Source organism: Eptesicus fuscus, chromosome 15 (genome assembly GCF_027574615.1).
Source record: "Eptesicus fuscus isolate TK198812 chromosome 15, DD_ASM_mEF_20220401, whole genome shotgun sequence".
NCBI lineage: Eukaryota > Metazoa > Chordata > Mammalia > Chiroptera > Vespertilionidae > Eptesicus > Eptesicus fuscus.
The window spans coordinates 69,358,154-69,378,453 of NC_072487.1; the positions used below are offsets into that span (position 1 = coordinate 69,358,154).

Below are 20,300 nucleotides of genomic sequence, written 5' to 3' on the forward strand. Positions count from 1 at the left end.
GGGCTGCGGCAGAAATGGTCCCAGAGCTAGGCGTGGAGGGGGATGGGTGTCTGGCTTTTCATTCATTAGATGAATTTTCCTTCCCACTGTGTTCTGGGCCCTGGGGATACAGTGTGGAGAGACTGACGGGGAAAACCCACCGATAGCACAAGACTGAGCCCACGCTCGACCAGGCAGCAGGAGCGGGTTGGTCTGGCTCACACGACATCCCAGCGAGCCTTGCGCTGACTAGGTGTGCAGTAGGGAGCGTTGCAGGATGAGCCGCGGAGGCAGGGGCGCACGGGGCCTCCTCCGCACACATCAGTGCTGGCACCGAGGGGATGCGGAAAGTCTGCCTTTGTAACCACTCTGAATTGGAAACTCCCCATCTGAGCGAGGGATGTTAAAGGACAGAAAACTGGGCACCAGCGTGTCGCTTCTCAGCCTTGACATCACATCTGTTTTCCCCCTTTTCTTCTTCCAATTCCCATTTGGCTCGCCTTCGCTAAATCCTGCTTTGAAAAATGCTGGGAAATCCACCTAGGCCATCAGCAGGCAGGGGGACTGGGGAGAGGACAGAGCAGCCACGAATAACTGGAATAACTGGCTTCCGAGGCTGCCCTTCAAGGCCTCGGTGGGGGTGACGCTGCGCAGCCCCTTCCCAGCCATGGGCCGCAGACCCCCCGGAATCACAGGAAGGGGAGCACCAGACCTCCCCCCCCCACCCCCCCACCCCCGCCCCGAGTTCAAACAAGACACAAGTCTTCTGCCGAAACCAGTTTGGCTCAGTGGATAGAGCATCGGCCTGCGGACTGAAAGGTCCCAGGTTCGATTCTGGTCAAGGGCATGTTCTTTGGTTGCGGGCACATCCCCAGTAGGGAGTGTGCAGGAGGCAGCTGGTCGATGTTTCTCTCTCATCGATGTTTCTAGCTCTCTATCTCTCTCCCTTCATCTCTGTAAAAAATCAATAAAATGTATATTTTTTTAAAAAAGAGTGGGCATCCATTTAAAAAAAAAAATAAAATAAAATAAAAAAAGACACAAGTCTTCTCACGTGCCCATCTCACACCACAGCACCTGCCCACCAACCTCTGTTATTTTTGTCACATATTTCTTTTTATTGAAAGGTTAGGCATTGTTTTTTTTTTTAATCCTTTCATTAAAAACGTGTGTTTTTGCGTTACAGAATAAAATTCCCTGCGTGTTGTAGGAATCCCAGCAGTATGTTACTGCTTTAACGGGAGGCTGGCTCCCTCATTTACTGCCTGTTTTCTGGAGTAAATGAGAATGTGGTGTACATCTGGAGGTGATGTAAGAATGCGTGCTGGAGGTAAAGCTCTCGGCAGCAGGGGCAGCGATGGAAGTGTGCCTTCACGCCTCTCGCTTCATCCTACCATAGTCCCACCCCACCCCGGCCCCTGAGGCGACTGCTGTTTTCTGGATAAGGGGACCCTTGGGAAGCTGGTTGTAGACTCAAACCCTCAGACCCTTGCTAGGTCAAGAGGAGGAGGCCCTTCTAGTGACAGGAGCCTGGGCTCAGGATCCGGATTGGATGGTTGTCTGCCATTGACTTGCTGAGTATCCCACAGGCATCCGCACAACCTCTCTGAGCCTCGGTGACCTCCTCCTCGGCAGGCGGGCCGGCAGGAGAACTGGGATCAGGGCCCTGACGTCCCCGGCACGAGTCCGTGTCCTGCAAACAGCCCAGGTGACTGTGTTGTGTTGTGCTGTGGTCTTGGCAGGTTGGGGACCAGATTCTGGAGGTGAATGGGCGGAGCTTTCTCAACATCCTGCACGACGAGGCGGTCAGGCTGCTCAAGTCATCCCAGCACCTCATCCTGACGGTGAAGGACGTCGGGAGGCTGCCCCACGCCCGCACCACCGTGGACGAGACCAAGTGGATCGCCAGTTCCCGGATTGGGGACCCCGCCACGAACTCAGCAGGGTCAGGTCCCACTGCGTACGCTGAGCCTCAGCACCCCAGGGCCGTTCTGAGAGCCAGTTGTGTCCCCCTCCCGCCCCTGCACCACGTCCTGGTCTGTAAAGATTGCACCAGTTCTCAGCCTGGGGCCCCTTTCATTTCCGTGCATGACCTTGGGCGCGTCCCTCCTCCTCTCCTGGCCCGCTTCCCAGGGAAAGCTGAACTGCACCACGCAGCTCTCCTGTTCTTCGTTAGCCTCTGGCGAGTCACTTACCTTATTTTGGGGCCCTTAGTTGTTTTTCTGAAAAGTGAGTCTTAAACCCTGCCCCTCTCCCAGATCTGTGAGAATCTCAGGAGTTACCTGGGTGAAAGGGTCTTAAATGAGATGTCGTTGCTGATGGCTGAGCAGTTCCGTATTGGAATGTGTCACCTTTGGCTTTCCATCCGAAGCCTCAGACTGGGTGGTGCCCCTCCCAGGCCAAGCACACCCAGAGCATCTCTCTCTCTTCTCTCTCCCTCTCCTTTTTCATCTACACAGTAATATAATTTTTTAAATTAGTTACAAACATTTAAAAAGGTCCTAGGTTTCCCATTTAAAAAAAAAAGAGATTTCTGGCTGCTTCTTAAAAATCCAGAATTCTGGCCACTTGATCCCTTCTTTTTTTTTCACGAAAATGTGTGGGAACTGAGTTGCAGCTGAGTTGCATCTCCAATGCTCCAGTTCGCTCCACCCCCCTTCCTAGGACTGGCCTGACCCCGAGGCCACGGGTCAGTTGCCCCTTATTCTCTCCTCTCCTGCCTGGACTGTAGGTGCCAGAAATCCACCTTGCCTGGTTTTAGAATTGCTGTCCACGTGGCTTGACTGGGAGGCTGGGAACCGCCCATCTGCCCAGGGGTTCATGTGCCATGGAGTAGCCCCAGCGAGTGGAGGCCGCAGATCTCTCAAAGCGTTGCTCACCCCGCTGCAGACCAGCCCTTTCCTTGCCTGTGCCCGTCTGAACTGCTCGACCATGCTTGTCTTTCTCCATAGGTTTCCCGGGGATCCCACCACAGAAGGAGCAGACAAGGTAGGGTGCTCTCTGTCCCCAGGCGTCCTTGGCTTCTTCTCAGCTCTGGACCTGGCATGTGTGCCAGCGACTCACACACATGAGCTCATTCATTTGGGCAGTCTGTCTGTCCATCCTCCATCCCACACATGCCTGTGAGTGCCTCCAGGATCTGGGCACCCCCCGGACACCATCCCGGACACGGGGGTTAACAGCCATGAACAGAACAGATCAGGTCCCTGCCCTCAAGGAGGTCACCCCCAGTGAAGGAGACACACGTAAAAACCAAAACAAACTACGCCCATATCCAATCACAGAAGATGCTCACTGCCATCAAGACAAGGTGCTGGGTGTTACGAGAGAATGACAGATGGGACACCTGATTTAGACAGGGAAAGGCTGTCTGAAGTAGGGACGGGCGATGTTTAGGCTGTGAACGGAACGTCAGATAGAAGTGAGTGAGAGCCAAGTCTGGTGCAGGAGCAGGGGTGGGGTGGGGTGGGGGGGGGGGCGAGGCTGACCTAGTCAGCGGCCACAGTCTGTGCCAGAGCCCCAGGCAGGCAGAGGGCGTGGCTTGCTGGAAGAAGGGAGAGCCTGGGAGTGCAGTGAGCAAAGGGGAGTGGGGACAGGATGACCGCAGGTGGGGCGGCCAGGTCACACAGGGCTCGGTGTCTCACCTAAAATGATGGGATGCCGTTGAAGGGCTTAAGCAGGGGGCAAAATGAGGAGATCTGTGTTTTTACAAGGTCATTTCAGCTGCTGTGTGTGGTGACAGGGAGAGGCAGGGAGACCGGTGGCATCCTAGATGCTGATGATGATAGAGACAGTGGGGGAGTTGGGGGCTGGAGTGTGTGTGTGCCATCTAAGTGTAGTTTGGAAATAAAGTTACTATTATCCCCAATTTAATAAGGGAGAGATTGAGACCTAGAGGAATAAGTGGGAACCCTAATAATATTGCTTCCCTCTGAATGGTCACGAGGACCTGATCATACATGTCAAAGTGCATGTAAGACATAAACCTGCAACTGCAGGAGGCCGCATGCGTTCAGCATGTATCGGGAACGTGTCCTGCAGGTTAGTTGGGGTGGGGAGGGGAGATGGAGGGGGACCATGGAGGGGCCGACCTCGTCCCCCGGCAGTGTGGTCGCTGGCTTGGCCTGGCCACTGGCTCAGGGCAGCTCCACCTTCCTGTCTTCCAGCTGGGATTTTACAAGGGGCCGGCCGGCTCCCAGGTGACCCTGAGCAGCCTGGGCAACCAGACGCGCGTGCTGCTGGAGGAGCAGGCGCGGCACCTGCTGAATGAGCAGGAGCGCGCCACCATGGCCTACTACCTGGAGGAGTACCGCGGCGGCAGCGTCTCCGTGGAGGCCCTCGTCATGGCCCTGTTCGAGCTGCTCAACACCCACGCCAAGGTGGCCTGCACCCCTCCTTGGGCAAGGGAGAGGCTGGCGGGGGGCTGCTGGGGCCTGGCTGCAGCTCTCAAGGGCTCTGCATCCTTCCCTGCTTCCCGGGGTCCCCCCTCCTTTCCTAAGAACCCACAAGGAGTCAGGCCTAACGGAACCCTGGGCAGAGACTGGTGACCAAGATGGTCCCCTGCCCGGGAAGCCCAGACTCCTGGGGAGACAGTCAATTCTCCTGTGATCGGGGCCCTAACTAACACAGTGGCTTTTAACACACATTTGGGATCATCTGGATTGCTTTCAAAAAGCAATGCTGGGCCCTGGCCCGTGTCCTAAGTGGTTCGAGCGGTGGCCTGCACACCAAAGGGTTGCAGGTTTAATTCCCAGTCAAGGGCATGTACCTGGGTTGTGGATTCCCACCCTGTTTGCCCCCCTCCCCCTGTTCTGGGCACGTGCCGGAGGCAACCAATCAATGTGTTATCTCTCTCGCTTCGAGGTCTCTCTCTCTCTCTCTCTCTCTCTCTCTCTCTCTTTCTCTCTCTCTCTCTCCCTCCCTCCCTCCCTCCCTCCCTCCCTCCCTCCCTCCCTCTCTCCCTCTCTCTCTCCCTTCTTCTACTGTCTCTGAAAAAGCGATGGGAAAAATATCCGTGGGTGAGGATTTAAGAAAAAAGCAACGCTTGGGCCCCACCCTGGCCTGGCTCACTCTGCATGCACATCTGTGGGTGGGCGTGGGCCCCCGGCAGTTCTTACAAGCCCGGTGCCCGCCGTGCTGCCGGCTTTGAGAACCCGCTCGGGTGGAAGCCTGAGGTCTCTCGGCTGCACGAAGGAAGGAGTGAGGAACCCACTGGGAGTGGTTGCAGTTGGGAAGACCTCCCTGAGGCAGTGCAGTTCGGAGAGAATGGGGGGCGGGGCTTCCGGTGTGTCCAGGCTGCTGCAGTCACGCATGCTAAGGTGCCAGGGAGGAGGAGCCAGAGGATGCTGGCCCAGCACCAGGCCGAGGTGTTTGGACTTCCTCCTGAGGGCAGTGGGGAGCCACTGAGGGTTGAGGAGGGGAGGCCAGTAGTCAAGGTTGCATGCGGGTCATTTGGGGCAGCAGGAGCCATCCCACCCCCCTTGGCTCCCTGCTGAGCGCCCCCCTTGTCCCTGCCTCCAGTTCTCACTCCTCTCCGAGGTGAGAGGCACCATTTCCCCCCAAGACCTGGACCGCTTTGATCACCTGGTGCTGAGGAGGGAGATCGAGTCGATGAAGGCGCGGCAGCCCCCCGGCCCTGGGCCCGGCGACACCTACTCCATGGTCTCCTACAGTGACACAGGCTCGTCCACAGGCAGCCACGGCACCTCCACCACCGTCAGCTCGGCCAGGGTGAGCGTCCCCGCCCCGCCCCTGGCACAGAGGCCAGAGGGGAAGTAAAGATACAGTCAGCCCTCCGTATCCATGGGTTTCCCATCTGTGGATTCATCCGGCCATGGATGGAAAATAATTTGGAAAAAGAATTCCTAAAAAGCCCCCAAATGCAAAACTTGACTCTGCCGTGCATGAGGCACTGGGCTGGGTTCGTGTGAATGAAGGGATGCCCAGGCGCCCTCTGTCGTAAGCCTATATGCAATACTATACCTTTCATGTAAGGCACTTGGGCATCCAAGGATTTGGTATCCATGTGGGATCCTGCACCCAGTCCCCCGACGGATACTGAGGGGCGACTGTACTGGCTTTGGAGTGAGACTCATCGGGTTCAAATCCTAGCACCACCACTTACCAGCTCTCTGCCTGCCTTTCTGAGCCTCAGTTCCTTCACCTGTAAAAACCTCATCATAGTCTAGGGCCTGCTGCGTGCTAAGCGCGGGCTCTAGGAGAGAAGAGATATGGCCCTGGCTCATGGGGCTCACAGTCTGGGGGGTTAGACTGGAGGAGAAAGAAAAGAAAAGGTAATGAGACAGGTAGGAAAAATAATGCTAATCCGAGGGAGGCTCCATGAGAAACTGAGGGGGGCACGCACAGCAGAGGTGTGGTGATTTGGGTTTTCCCCAAGACACGCCCTGTTGTCATGAAGCCCCACACCCAGGCTGATTTTCTCCTCCACTCTCCAACCCCCCTCTCCCCCCCAAGAGCATGTGGTCCATCTCAGGGTGCGGTTCTGCCCCCAAGATGCTCGGAGGCAAATTCATCCCAGGAGGCCTAGCAAGGAAGGGGCAGAGGCAATGGATTGCTGTCCATTGCAGGGAAAATCCAGTCATTGCTGTCCCTGTCGGGGTGAGCGCGAGAGGCAGGAGGGAGGTTGGGAGATCTGACTGGGCTCCATACTCCCCTTTCCTGTCTGGATCATTCCTCACCACTCTCCGTGGAAAGGGAGGGGATGGTTGAGTTGCCGAAGCATATTGTTCCCAGATGGCGAAATGGCAACTCTTGCAGGTAGAGTCTCAGTTAGACTTGGGACATTGTCCTGCTGCAGGAGCTGGAGTTCTGAGGGCGCAGTGATGTGCAGGGCTGCGGACACAGGTGGTTAGTGGGCACAGAGGGGCCTGCAGCCACCGGGAAGCAGCCTGCAGCGGGCATACCTTCCCCTTGCAGATCCCAGCTCCCAGCTCAGCCTGGCTTTTTTTTTTTTTTAAGCTCTGGGTGAACTTCTACTCCTCTGCCTCCTACCCCTACCACTGAGTCACCTTTATCCCCAGGGGTCCTTATCCCTTCCTGGGGTGACCCCGGAAGCTGCTGTGCATTCCTGTAGGCTGTGGATGTGGCTTCGGGGGAGGCGATATCACGCTTTGGGATAAGCAGGTTACTCTGGGGCAGGGAGGAGCCGTCCCCACCTGTGTACACTCTCTGATGTGCCCTGATGATGTCCACATGAGGCTTCGGGGTACCGAGTCACTGCTCTAAAACCCGAGGTCAGGGGATTGCAGGCTCCAATTCTCGGGTGCTGGGATTGGGTGTGTTCTAGCCTGGGAGGCAGAAGATCTAGGTTTAGCCCTGGTTTCTCTGGGCCTCAGTTTCCCATGTGTAAAATGGTCTGACGTTGTTGCTGGCGCTGGCCACAGTAGCTCGAGGCCCTGAGGGCAGATTAGGCTTCGGGACTCGGAGGAGCCAGGGTGACTATTTCGCTTGGGAAGGGCTTTGGGCTAGGGTCCCAGCCCCAGCTCAGCATTGGCTGGCAGTGACCTTGTCCCAGCCCAGAAAAGTGCTGCCCTTGGCCAGTCTAAGCCACAGGCGTGGCAGTTCACCCTGCCCTGCCAGAGAGACCCTGCAGATTGGGGCATCCTGGTGAAGGCAGACTTCAGAAAGGCCATGGGATGACTTGGAGCGGGAAGCTCTGGGGGAACGGATGGTAGGGGTCCCCAAGCTTCTGAGATGTGAGTAGCTATGGAAGTCTGTGACCCACCAGGTAGCACATGCATGTCAGATTAGGACTAACCAAGGCCAGAGTGAGCTCTCAGAGATGGATTCTTCTTTATTTTTACTTTTTAATTGAGCTTAGAGAGAGGAAGGGAGAGGGAGGGAGAGATAGAAATATAGATGAGAGAGACATTGATTGGCTGCCTCCTGCACGCCCCCTACTGGGGATCAAGCCTGCCACCTGGGCACCTGCCCTGTCCAGAATGGAGCTGGGGACCTCTTGGTTCATGAGTCAATGCTGAACCACTGAGCCGCACCGCCAGGTTCAGAGATGGATTCTAAAGGAAGATTGCCCAGGCAGGAGAGGCAGCGTGGAAAGGTCCCTTCACCCCTCAGTGCCTCAGTTTCTCTCCTTGCATTGGAGCTGCTTCCCCAGCTGTTGGAGGGTGCAATGATGAGCACCTCCCTGCTAGAGCCAGCACCCCAGAGATGCTGCCCACAGCCCGAGGGCAGGGGAAGCCACGGTTCTTTCCGCCCTTTCCCAACCTGGCTGGGAAGACCCCCCCTGAGGATTTGCACCCAGGGCCTTGCAGACACATGGAGGCTTCTGGAAAGCGCTGGGCTGGGGATCTGCCACACCCTCTCTAATCTGCATCCCCCCCAGGGGCCCTCCACTTGCACGGCCAGGGCTCCTTTTCTCAGACTCTGAGCTTTCCTGCTGCACAGGCTTTGGCCTCTTGGAAATCCAGGTTTCCTCTGATCAAGTCTTCTGAACAGGGTCCTCCTTCGGGCTCTCCCTCTCATTAGCAGGTGTGACCTTGAACAAGTCACTTCCCTTCTCCAGCCTCCGTTTTTTTCCATCTGCCAAATGGGAATAATGACCACAGCGCCACCTGCTGGAAAGTCCCAGGATTGCCCCAAGGTGAATGACCATCTCCTGAAGGTCCTTCTGGAGGACAAGTGTCATTTCTGCAGAGCAGTGAGGTTTCCTTCAAGCAGGCAGTTAGAATGAATGTAGCAACAGGGCCTTTTCTTCCTCATCCTTCCATTATCTCTGTCCAGAGCCTTCAAAGTAAAAAAGGAGAATCGTGTTTATTTTGCGTGTGTGTGTGTGTGTGTGTGTGTGTGTGCATGCCTGCACGGGTTTGGGGGTTTTTCTGTGCCCACCCCACCCCTAATATTTATTTGATGTATTTTTCTTTTTGCCTTTTGCCCATCCTTTCTCCCCAGGAGCGGCTGCTGTGGCTTATAGACCTGATGGAGGTACCGTCCATTCGGCTGGGTGGGGCTCTGGGAGTCCCTTAGTTGGGGCAGAGGTGGAGGGGCTGTGGCCCTTCCCACCTGCCACCCCCTTATGTCTGCACTCAGCCCCGGAGGGCTCTGGGGTCCTTCTTGGTGCTGTGTGACCTTAGGAAGTGGTTTCCCCTCTCTGAGCTCAGCTTCAGGATATGTCAAATGAGGTGGTAATTTCTGTGCTGTGCAGCTGTGGAGAGGCCTCTTGGCCTTTCATCTGTCAGACACTCTGTCGGCCTGGGTGTTCTCCTTCCCACTCTACACGGCCTGGCTGCCTCCTGTGTGTTCTTTGGTCCTTAGTTCACCTGCCACCTCTTCTGAGTAGACTTCCCTGATTCTCTCCAGACCTTTAGCCTCTGGCTCCTCCAGCACCCTGGACTTCCCTTTGTCATGGCTCTTGTCTCATTATATTCTAACTAGAGGCCCGGTGCACGGATTCGTGCACATTGAAAGTAAATTAATTTGAAGGTGGCCGGCGGGGCAGGACTGGGCAAGATGGGGCAGACACGCCCTGGAGCCAACCTTCCCTGGTCCCTCCTGGCCCGGCCGCACCTGGGGCAGTGCCAGGGCTCAAAAGGCGTCTGCAGAGTGAGTGGGGTCCCTCCGGCAGGTGAGGTCCCTCGGCCTGGCCTGCGAGGATCAGACCAAAACTGGCATTCCGACATCCCCCACGGGTCCCGGAGTGCAAGAGGGCACTCTGCAAAGTTGCTGTCGCTCAGCAGCTCCTGCATTGAGCGTCTGCCCCCTGGTGGTCATTGCGCATCATAGCTACTGAACAGTTGGTGGTCGATGGTCGGCTGGTTGGTGGTCGCTTAGGCTTTTATACATATAGATAATCTGTACCAGCCTGGCCTGTTACCCACCTTGACCTTGGGCTGCTTGAAGGTGGCGACTGTATCCCTGGTCCCTGGTGCTTAGCACAGAGCCTGGCCCATACTTGGGGCCTTTCTTAATAATAGTAGCTGGCATTTGTCGAGAGTTCTCCACTGGCATCATGCTTTCCAGTCATATCTTCTTTGGCCCTCCCAGTAACGAGTAGACACTGCTACGATCTCCATTTGACAGAGAAGCTCCGAGAGGAGGAGCGACTTGCTCCGTGCTGCTCAGCCCGTGAGTGGTAGAGTCAGGATTCACCCCGGGCCTGCTGGCCTCTGAGCTGCTGCTGTTCACCCCTGTGGCCTGGCTGTGCTGTCTCCCTGGAGGAGCCCACCAGCTGCTTGTTAACATTATCCATCTGTCTGTCTGTCCATCTGTCTGTCTGTCTCTTCTCCCTCCCCCCTCCTCTTCCTCTGTTCTGTTAACAGTGCTGACCGGGTGCTCGCTATGTGCTGTACACAGTTCTAGGTGCTGGAATACAGTACAAACAACAAAGAAATACTTTCCACAGTGGCATTTGGGGTCATGCTGGGGCGTAAGCGAGATAACAACTGAAACGCACGGTACAAGTGGTGAACGTGCTAAGGGGAGAAATAGGCAGGAAGGGGATTTGGGACGGGGTTGGGTGATCAGAAAGGGACACCTGAGTACCGACGGGGAAGGGGTGGGGGAGATATCCATGCCCATCGCCCCCTGATGGGAAGAGCACTTCAAGCAGAGGGAACAGCGGGTGCTCCCTGAGGCAGGAGCGGGCCTGGAGTGTCCGAGCAAAGTCCAGGGGGCCGCGAGGCTGGAGCAGGGTGCATGCAGGGAAGGCCATGGCAGATCGTGCTGAGGACTGGACGTTGACTTTGACTCTGAGATGGGAGCCACTGGCAGACACGTGGAGGCTGACATGGTCTGGCTTAGCTTGAACAGATGCCTCTGATGGCAGAGAATAGACGAGGGTGGGTTTGTACCAAGAACAGGTCAGACCCGGGAAGGGTCTGGGAGGTTGTGCAGCCTGAGCTGCTAAGGGGTGTGATGCCGAGCTCTGCAGGCACCAGCTCTCTCTGCTGCCTGGCTAGTCCTGGCCTTGGTGTCCTGGAACCCCCTCCTTCCATACACACAGGGGGGCACCTCCTGCTGCCTGTGTGTGGAGCCACAGGACAGAAACGCCTCCTCCTAGAAGTCCTCCTGCAGGAGTACAGAGCACCAGCCCCATCCTGGGTGTCAGGAGCCCCTCAGCCCCTCCGATCTGTCCCTGCCATGCAGTGTGCCCTTTACCCACTGTTGGCCTCAGTCTCCCCATCTGTTTGACCAAGGCAGACACCCCCACCCCAAGGCTCCTCTATCTCAGATTCCTCTCTCTGTTGGGAGATGCTGGGAAACACTCGAGGGGAGGCACAGAAAGGAATGGCAACTCTATATTCCCACCACGCCTCTGTGCATTCGGATGAGGGCTGCAGCATTACTCCAGAGACTGAGCCTGAAAAATAATGTATACTCACCACTGAGTAAGTGCCAGGCCCTGGTCTGCAACAGTGCCATGTATTAGTGAGCTTTGGCTGAAGCGATGCTGAGTAACAAACAACCCTCCAATCTGGATGAACAACTGCCTAAAACATTTCCTTCTTACGGCCCAAGTCCCTGACCTCATGGAGCTCACATTAATACACTCCGTTAATATGCCCGCCAGGTGCTTCAGCCTCTTCCGGAGTTTGTCTCCCCAGGTAAGCAGGGAGAGGTGGTGGGGTGCAGGCAGGGACCACATCTTTCTCCTGTCTGTGTCCCCAGTGCCAGCCCAGGGCCTGGCACAGAGTGGGAGCCCAGGAAATGTGGAGCAGACGCTGAAATGAAACCGCACTCCCGGCCACTCAGGATTCTCTTCTAACATTCCGGCCTCCTAAACATCCCTCCCTTGTCATAGGAAAATGTCCTTCGCCTGGCACTCGGACAGGCAGGGCGGCAGGCGACTGGCTCTCGGTGACCCAGATGCCCCAGACGGTGGCCCCAAATGGAGCCAGTTTCCATTCTGCCCGCATCCCCTGGCTCCCGCTGCCCGCTGATCAATCCCAGGTCAGACGTGGCTCCTCTGCAGCCTTTTCCCTCAACCGCACGCAGTCGATCAATGGACACCAGATGCAGCCCTCCCCCTCCGACAGATTGTGTTTATTTCCCACGTGCCTCATGGAGACGCGGCCCTGGGAATTTCTGCGGCCTCCGAACAATACCGTTCTCCTCCCATCACGAAGTCGGCCCGCAGAGCCGAGCGCAAGAACGGCGGCCTGCCCGGCAGCTCCGAGTTCTTCATCTCGTGCAAGCAGGCCGGGCAGAGGCCTCCGGGGCATGGGATCTGCAGTCCCACACGTGACTCTCCTGACCTGCAGCCGCGTCACCTTGGGCAGGTGGCGTCAGCTTGGGGAGCCTCAGTTTCCACCCGTGAATACTCGGCTGAAAGCCCAGCTCCCTGTGGGTTGTCCTGAGGATTCAGCGAGATCAGGAGTGGACTTGCAGGCGTCGAGTTCATGGAAGCTGACTATTGATACTGTAAAGGCCGGCAAAGGGCACTGCAGAGGAAAAGGGTTATAGAGGTCACGGCCAGCCTGGCACACATGAAGCAGATGCCAATGGTAGTGTGGGGCGCAGCTGGTACTTGCATCAGCCGTAACCACAGCCCCTTTCCCCTGGATTTGAGAGGATTTGCACGCCCAGCCTCTGCCTGGAAGGGGCTCCCTGGGCTGCCTCAGGATGCATGGGTGAGCCCTGCCTCTAAAGGCCTTGCTGCCCTCTCCCCCTGCAGGAAGGTGAGAAGGGGGTGCAGGGGTGGCTGTCAGCCTTTTGCTGTGTCAGCCTCCTTGCTCATGGCCTCCACGTCCCTCCTCATCCAGGCTGAAGGAGGGTGGAGAAGCTCAGGCCTGTCTCAGACCCCGGGAGAGCAGAAGAAGCCATCTATTCACTCACTCACTCAGCAGGCTTCTGTGAGCGCTTCCTGCATGCCGGACGCGGAGCCGGGCACTGTGGCCGTGAGCAAGACACCGCGCCTGCCCTCCTGAAGCTTAGCAAGTCCCCGGGGGAGGCGGCCCCAAGTCACCTACAGAATTCACACTCTGATAAGTGGTGGAAGGTGGTGTGAGAGCCTGGGATGGGGGCCCTGACCAACCAGGGGCATCATGGGCCGACCACTGAGCCAGGCTCTTTTTTTCTCTTATTCCCACTCCTCCCTCTCTGGTTCCCCTGTGACCTTGAGCAGCCTTTGTGACCTAGTGCTCAGCTTTTCCACCCGCCTCGGGCCTCTGCCTGTGCATTTTGGGGCAGACGTGGGGGAGCCTGTGGTCCTGACATCAGAGTAAAGCAGCACGAAGAACAAAGGGCTGAAAATAGCACCTTTATATAAGAGCCCCCCATGGTAAGGAGGGGAAGGAGGCCTAGAAACCAGGGCACTGGGCTGGAGGGAAGGGAGGCCAGGGAGAGGCCTCATTTTGCTGAGGTGGCACCTGGGCACCTCCATTTCCAGGATCAGGAGTCCGCCTGGCAGAGGCTGGCACAGGCGAGTGCCCTTATCACTTCATTTCATTTTGTCCCCACAGTTCCTTCAAACCCGACTCCTGGGACATCCAGGCCCTGATGGGGCCAGCTCAGACACAATGGTGGTGTTTTTTTTTCTCTCTCTCTGAAAGGAAGGGAATTTTTGGAACCGCCACAGACTGGAGGCCGAAAGAGATGGGGCAGCAGGTGCTGAGGGCATCCTGGCCCTTGTGGGAAGCAGTCTGGATAACAAACCTGAAATAAGATTCAGCTTCCTGCCCCATCCTGGCTGTGTGACCTTGGGCAGGTGGCCTTCCCTCTCTGAGCCTCAGGCACCTCCGATTGGAATGGGTGAAAGATCCCCCTGGGTCTAATCCTTCAGCTGGGCACTGGCCTCAGTGGGTGCAGGAGAAAAGGGGCCCCAAAAGCTGGGGCGGGGCGCGGGGGCGTTGGCCAAGATGCTCATGCCGACTCCCTGTGAGCTCTGACCTTGATCCTCCTCTCGAAGCCTCTTCCCCGGGCGTTTCTGCTGACGCATCCCCGGGCTCTCAGCCTGCTGTCTGCAGCTATTTCAGACGCACGAGGAACATGGCTCGGGGACTCGGGGCTCCTGAGCGTCTGGATTCGGCAGATGGAGTCTGGCAGGGCAGGGCTCCGACCCGTCTGCCATTTGCTCCACTCAGGCCTCCCTCCCAGGGCTGTCCATTTGTCCTGCTCCTCCCTCCCCTTCCGCCTTCCATCCCTGCCTCCAGTCTTGCACCAGGACCCCATTAATAGCAGAGAATGGCTGAGACCAGGGCCAACAATGGCTGTGCTCTCTCTCAGTCCAGAGAGAGCCACTCCTGGGGCCTCTAGTTCCTACAGTATCTAATTCTGAGTCGGGTGACGGCTGCATGGGCTTTGGGGTCCCCCTGACCTGGGTTAGAAACCTGATCTTCCGTAAAACGGCTGTGTGACCTTGGACAAGCCACTGCCCTCTCTGGACTTATGTCTAGAAGATGTGAACTGGGGAAATCGTAGTGCCTGTCTCACACGGAGAATCTAATGAGATCATGTAGGTGAAGCGCCCAGTAACGGGAGTGCCTGGCACACAGTAGGTCCTCCAGCTTGTAGTTCTCTGATCTCCTTCTCGGAGGAAGTCACGCCTTCCCTGTATGCTCAGCGCGCATGCTTGTTCTCAGGCTCTGGATCCTGTCCCCTCTCACGGGCCCTTTTCCAACTGCCAGCCCCACCGCGGACCCCGAACAGGAATTTTGGGGCAGCTACTGTGTGTGTGGCCCTCTGCTTGGTGTTGGGACGCAGTGGCCCACTCATCTTTTATCTGCACGGCCTTCTGTGTAAGTCAAGGCTGCCTGATAAGTGCTTGTTGAGTGACTAAGTAACGGCTGCAAGTTCCGAATGTATCCGAACAGGAGAGAATCCTGAGTGTGGGTCCCACCAGGACTGTCACCTGAGTCTCCGGGTGGCTGCAGGTGACAGTGCTACATTGGACGGTGGTGGGGGCCCCTCTCGTCATGGCGGTAGGCGTGTCCCAGGCTTCTGACACTCTTTGCGTCTCCTGCTGAGGCCAGGATTGTGACTGCCAACGCTCGGGAAGTCATTGCACGGACCCAGCCCCACCTCGCCATTCACCCTCACGGGCTGGGCTGTGGTGCCCGCTGGACTGTTTCCAGGGAGCACTGGACGCGTTACAATCCGGCATTTGGGGGGGGGGGTTGTGTGGGAGGCTGCGGTTTCCTTCCCGCCGAGGTGTTCCTATGGGGCCAGGGCACGTTCTGCAGCCATTCAGTTTCTGAGGCACATTTGCCAGATCTCAGACTTGGTGTAACAGCCATCTCCCCTTGTATATTGTGCCAGGCTCTGTTCTGCGCATTTTTTAGGTGTGAATATATCGGCCCCGTGAGGGAGGGACTGCTGTGACCCAGTTGTACAGATGAGGAAACTGAGGCACAGAGCCGTCAGCTGAAGCGGCAGAGCTGGGTGTGATCTCGAAGAAGCCAGAGCCGGTGTCTCTAGTCCAGGCGTCCTCAAACTACGGCCCGCGGGCCACATGCGGGTGTTTTTGCCGTTTTGTTTGTTTACTTCAAAATAAGATGTGTGCAGTGTGCATAGGAATTTGTTCATAGTTTTTTTTAAACTATAGTCCGGCCCTCCAACGGTCTGAGGGACAGTGAACTGGCCCCCTGTTTAAAAAGTTTGAGGACCCCTGCTCTAGTCAGTGGGCGAGAGAGCCACCTCATCACTCCACCTCCCCGGTGACCCCCAACTGTCCCGGCATCACTGAGGCTGTCAGCAGCATCGTCCTGGGAGGCGGTGTGCAGGGGACGGGGCTGGAGAGCGCAGGCGCCCGTCAGGGGAGCCTCAGCTTTACTGGGAAATGGGGCAGTGGTTCCAGCCTGATTTTGCACGAGAAGCATCATGGGACCAGGTGAGGAGCCCTGGGAGTGAGAGGCTCAGAGCCAGGAGGGCCGAGCATCTTGCCCATTGGTGGGTTCCCATGATGGGCCTCCGTGATCGTGTGCCCTTGGCCCACCCAGAATGCTCAAAGCTTCGGGAGGATCCCCGGAGACGGGGTCAGTGAGGATGACCCAGGAGCCTCTGCCCCAGGAGGTGTGGAGTCGGGCGCCTTCCACCCCCTCCCACTGCCCTCACCCTCATCCAAGCCACTGTGCATGCTCCCCATGGTGACAGCGGTAGCCACCTCACTCCGTTCTCTGCCTGCTTAGGCCTCCTCCCCGTGACAGCCAGAGCGATTGCTGATTCATTTACTCCTCAGTCCACTTGTGGATGCATTCATTTGCTTAATAAATATTTATCCAGCAGCCGCTGTCCTGAACACTGAGGTCAGAGTAGGGACCAGGTAGTTTCAAATCCTGCCTCTTAGGAGTTTTTATCCTACTGACAAACAATAAGCACATTAATAGTATAACATCAGGTGGTGATCAGTCTTATATAGAAAATCAGGGCCAGGGGTTAGAGTGGGGCATATGTGTGTGTGTGTGTGTGCGTGTGTGTGGTGGGGGGCGGGGCAGGGGGTTCAGGGTGCTGTTTTAGACAGGCTGGTCCAGGAAGGCCTCGCTGAGTCAGAACTAAATGAAGTGAGGGAAGGAGCCAGGAGCCCTGTGGGCAGAGGGAGCAGTGAGTGCAAAGGCCCTGAGGCAGGACCGTTCCATCCGGTTGGTAGGAGGAGGAGCAGGATGAGTGCAGAGTTTGGAATTTCCTCCCAGCAGGAAGGAAAGGCCTGAAGGGTTATGGGCTGGGAGGGACATTATCTGACTTGTGTTTCAGAGATTACATCTTGGCCGCTGGGTGAAGAATAGTAGGCAGTGCAAAGGAGAAAAATTAAGCGGGATGGGAGTGGGGGTGGGGCTTGTGATTTTCGGTGGGAGGTGGTATTTCAGTAAGATCTTAAAGGAGGTGAGCGGGTTGAGCGTGCTTCGTGAATAGAAGAACGTGCCAAGCAGAAGGAACAGCTGTATGGAGGCCCGACATGCCTGCATTGTCCTAGTGTGGCTTGAGAGAAATCGTGCAAAGGGGAACTTCACAGAAGGCAAACTTGACCTGTGTCTCCTTGGCAACACACTGCCCTCAGGTCCAAGTAGCTCCGTGCTTGACTCCTGTGGAACCGCTGAAAGATTCTCAAACATCCTCCATCCTTTCTGCTTTATGTATGACCTACCCTCTGGAACACCCATCTTTCACTCCTTTGCCCAGCTTATCCACAAGACTCAGCTTTCATCTGTGCTCACTCCTCCAGGAAGCCTTCCCTGATAACCCCTCCCCCGCTGCATTATATGCCTGTGCTTCCTCACTCTGTGCACAGTGTCCTCTGTGCTTGCTTGTGTCAGCCCCACTGTCTTTAAGCAGCTGAAGGCAGGGGTCATGTCTAACCTCCTCTGTGTCCCAGGCCCTGTCTGTATGGAGCATGGAGATGGCTGGGTCAGTATTGATCTCTGCACTTGAGACTTGAGCTAGGAGTTGGTCATGGAGGCTTGGCCATCCTGGGTTCTGTGAGGTGGAGAAATGGCTCCTAGAGCCCCCAGGAGAGCCCAGTTTAGAGAGGAGCACTGCTCGGCCTCCCAGGAAAGGCCTAGAGAGGGCCCTTCGGCAGCTCAGTGTCGCTGGAGAGAGCATGAGGCTTCTTCTGGTGAGTTAGGGAAGGAAGGAGGAAACGGGCATTTTTGCAAAGTAACATCCATTGAAACCTTGACCACCCCCTGCTGTTGGAACCATTAAAATTAGAAGAGGGAGGGAGGGATGAGTAGGAGGGAGGGGTGGGGGGACTTTCCCCATCCACCTCTCTTTTGCATCTTACCACTTGCACACCTGCCTGGGATTGTGAGGGAGCAGTAGAGAGAAGCCTTGGTTTGGAGGTGCTGAACTTCAGGAATTCCCAGTAAAGGTCAGAGCCACCCCACAGCATCTCCAGGTTGTTCCGGGGAGGCCTGGAAATAGCGAGTCTCAAAGGAAGATGGATTTTAAAATGACTAGCAAGGAAATGGGCGTTAACTTTAAATGCATAAAATAAGTCCCAGCGGAGGGGGCCCCCCGCCAGGAGCCACATAAACCACGTGGAGGTGGCGCAGGGGCCATAGACCTGGAGCCTAGAGAGCAAACTGGTTCCCCCTTCGGTTTGTGTTTGCTCACATCGTTTCCTTCTCCGTTTCCAGAACACTCTGGACCTGGAGGACACTGGCCAGGCCGTCCAGGGCAATATGAACGCCCTCCCGGATGTTTCCCTGGTAAGAGGCCCCCTGGCTCTTTCCTCCATCGTCTGTGTGGGCCCCGGGGGCTGGCTTCTTGGTAAAAGCCAGCGGGGAGGACAGAGGACTGGGCTGCTCAGACGCCGTCCCGGGCCTGTGCTCAGTGTCCCTCCGCTCCCTCCGGCGGCACCGGGACGGCTCCACCCGGGCGTTGTAGCGGGGGCGGTGGGCTGTTTGCTTGCCCGGTTGGTGTCCCTTTGGCTGCGTTGTCTGAACATCCTCATAGCAAACACGGAAACTTGGAGCGCGTGGCGAGAGCGCCCTGAAGAGGTCATGTGACCGGGATGGAAATGGAAGTTAAACATGACCTTTTGCCCAGGTGCACACAGCAGCATTCTAGATCACTCTGTGCTTCTGACCCAAATAACTCTTGAATGGCTTGGGCTCTGGAGCCAGACTGCCTGGGTTCAGTCAGATACCACCTCTGCCACTGACTGAGTGACTCCAGGCAAGTTTCTTGGCGGCTCTGTGCCTCAGTGTTCCCACCTGTACAATGGGGTAAGAAGGTGTACCTGACCCGTAAGTCTGCGGCGACGGGTAAACTAGTTACTGTAGGGAAAGCTTTGGAACAGGGCCCGTGCCGCCTAGAGCTATAGTGTCGGATATTGGCACAGGCGGAGGGGCAAGAGTAATGCCAGTATCCATCGCTGCCACTCACCCAGCACCTGCTGGGCGGCGGGCACCTTGCTAACCCGTTCTACGCCTCCCCTCACCTCCCACAGCTCTGCCGGTACGTGGTTTCCCCCACTGCCCAGGGGTGCGCTCCGAGAGACAGGCGCAGTGCCGCGCCCAGGGCCACACAGCACCCAGCCCCTGTCTGTCTGCCTCCTGTCCGCACTCTCTGCCTCCAGTCCTGTCACGCCTCCCCTCCCATCTCTAGTTGCTAAAACAATCTCCTTCAAGAAAAGCCAGAGAGATGCCTTTATTGTTTTTCCATCCTCCGCATCCCGGCTTTAATTATGTCTCGTTCCCTGTGACAAGCCCTGGCTGATGCCAAGGACTTCAATTCCCAAAGGTAACGGTGCCGTCCCCAGAGACGCGGCCAGGATCCCCATGCTTATCAGCTGCCGAGATGCTGGGAGAAGTTTTCCACTCGGTGTTGCATTATTCAGCGCCGTGTGGCCAGGAGCTGATAGAGCTGGGACGGAATTCCAGCCGGGCCGGGCCCACGCGGCTGTCCTGTCCGATCTCCCCTCTTCCAGCCGCAATGGGCTCGGACTCCTTCTACTCCTGCTGGGTCTTTTGGCAGGATGAAGTCAAGTCCACGGCCGAGGGGCTGCCTGGCTACAAGCTGCCTCCGCCCCCACCACCTCTCGCCCAGCCGAAGAAGCTCGGAAGTCAGGACCAAAAGCCACCTTCCTCCGCCTCTTCCCACTCGGGCATAGTCTTCTCCGCTCCGCAGAACCGCAGCCCGCCGGCTGGCACCGCCCCCGCCCCAGAGGCCCCCTCAGCGCAGGACTCGCCCTCCTCCCCCATCTACGCCTCCATCTCCCCTGCCAACCCTGGCGCCAAGCGGCCGCTGGATGCCCACCTGGCCCTGGTCAACCAGCACCCCATTGGCCCCTTCCCACGGGTCCAGTCCCCCCCGCACCTGAGAAGTCCCCCCGCAGAGACCGTGCTGGCTGGGGGCTGCCTCCCACCACCCTCCCCGTCGGGGCGCCCAGACCAGACAGGCACAAACCAGCACTATGTCATGGTGGAGGTGCACCGCCCGGACAGCGAGCCCGACGTGAACGAAGTGAGGGCGCTGCCCCAGGCTCGCAGTGAGTACCAGCAGACCCTGGGGGCTGGGCTCGGGGTGGGGGGGCGGGCCCGCTGTCTGATCTTGGGGGTTCTCCCTCTCTGGGTTGATCTGCCCACAGCACAGTGAAGGTAAACAGGTTCTCACCCAGCGAGGGGCCTCCTAGCCCAGGTGTTCCCCCCAGGGTGAGGGTGGCTGGGGAACGGGGTCCTGGGCCCACACTGAGGGGCTTTGGAGTCAGACACACCAATGTGAGTCCTGGCTCTGCTGGCTACGGGCTGTGTGGCTGTGGGCCCGCTACTGTGCCTCTCTGAGCCGCTTCCCCATCCTGGAATGGAGGTGGCAGGGACAGCCCTGCCAGGCTGCTGTGAAGGTTGGGCTCCCCCTCCTGAGCCTCCAGCCCCATCACCTTGCATTCACCTACCAGCTCCCCCCCACCCCAC

At 57.3% G+C, this 20,300-nt stretch overlaps 1 protein-coding gene across 4 annotated transcripts in view; it reads left to right on the forward strand.

Moving 5' to 3' along the window:
* Positions 1 to 20,300, forward strand: part of WHRN (whirlin) — a 64,452-nt gene that overhangs the window by 40,673 nt on the left and 3,479 nt on the right. For 2 of the 4 annotated variants that reach the window (XM_028161399.2, XM_028161400.2), the window contains exons 4-10: positions 1,722 to 1,924; positions 2,931 to 2,967; positions 4,146 to 4,358; positions 5,500 to 5,709; positions 8,908 to 8,940; positions 18,024 to 18,095; positions 19,366 to 19,879. In XM_028161399.2, the coding sequence (XP_028017200.2) occupies positions 1,722 to 1,924; positions 2,931 to 2,967; positions 4,146 to 4,358; positions 5,500 to 5,709; positions 8,908 to 8,940; positions 18,024 to 18,095; positions 19,366 to 19,879 (1,282 nt within the window). The remainder of the gene's footprint in view (positions 1 to 1,721; positions 1,925 to 2,930; positions 2,968 to 4,145; positions 4,359 to 5,499; positions 5,710 to 8,907; positions 8,941 to 18,023; positions 18,096 to 19,365; positions 19,880 to 20,300) is intronic. The other 2 variants (XM_008152101.3, XM_008152102.3) reach the window with 1 other exon arrangement.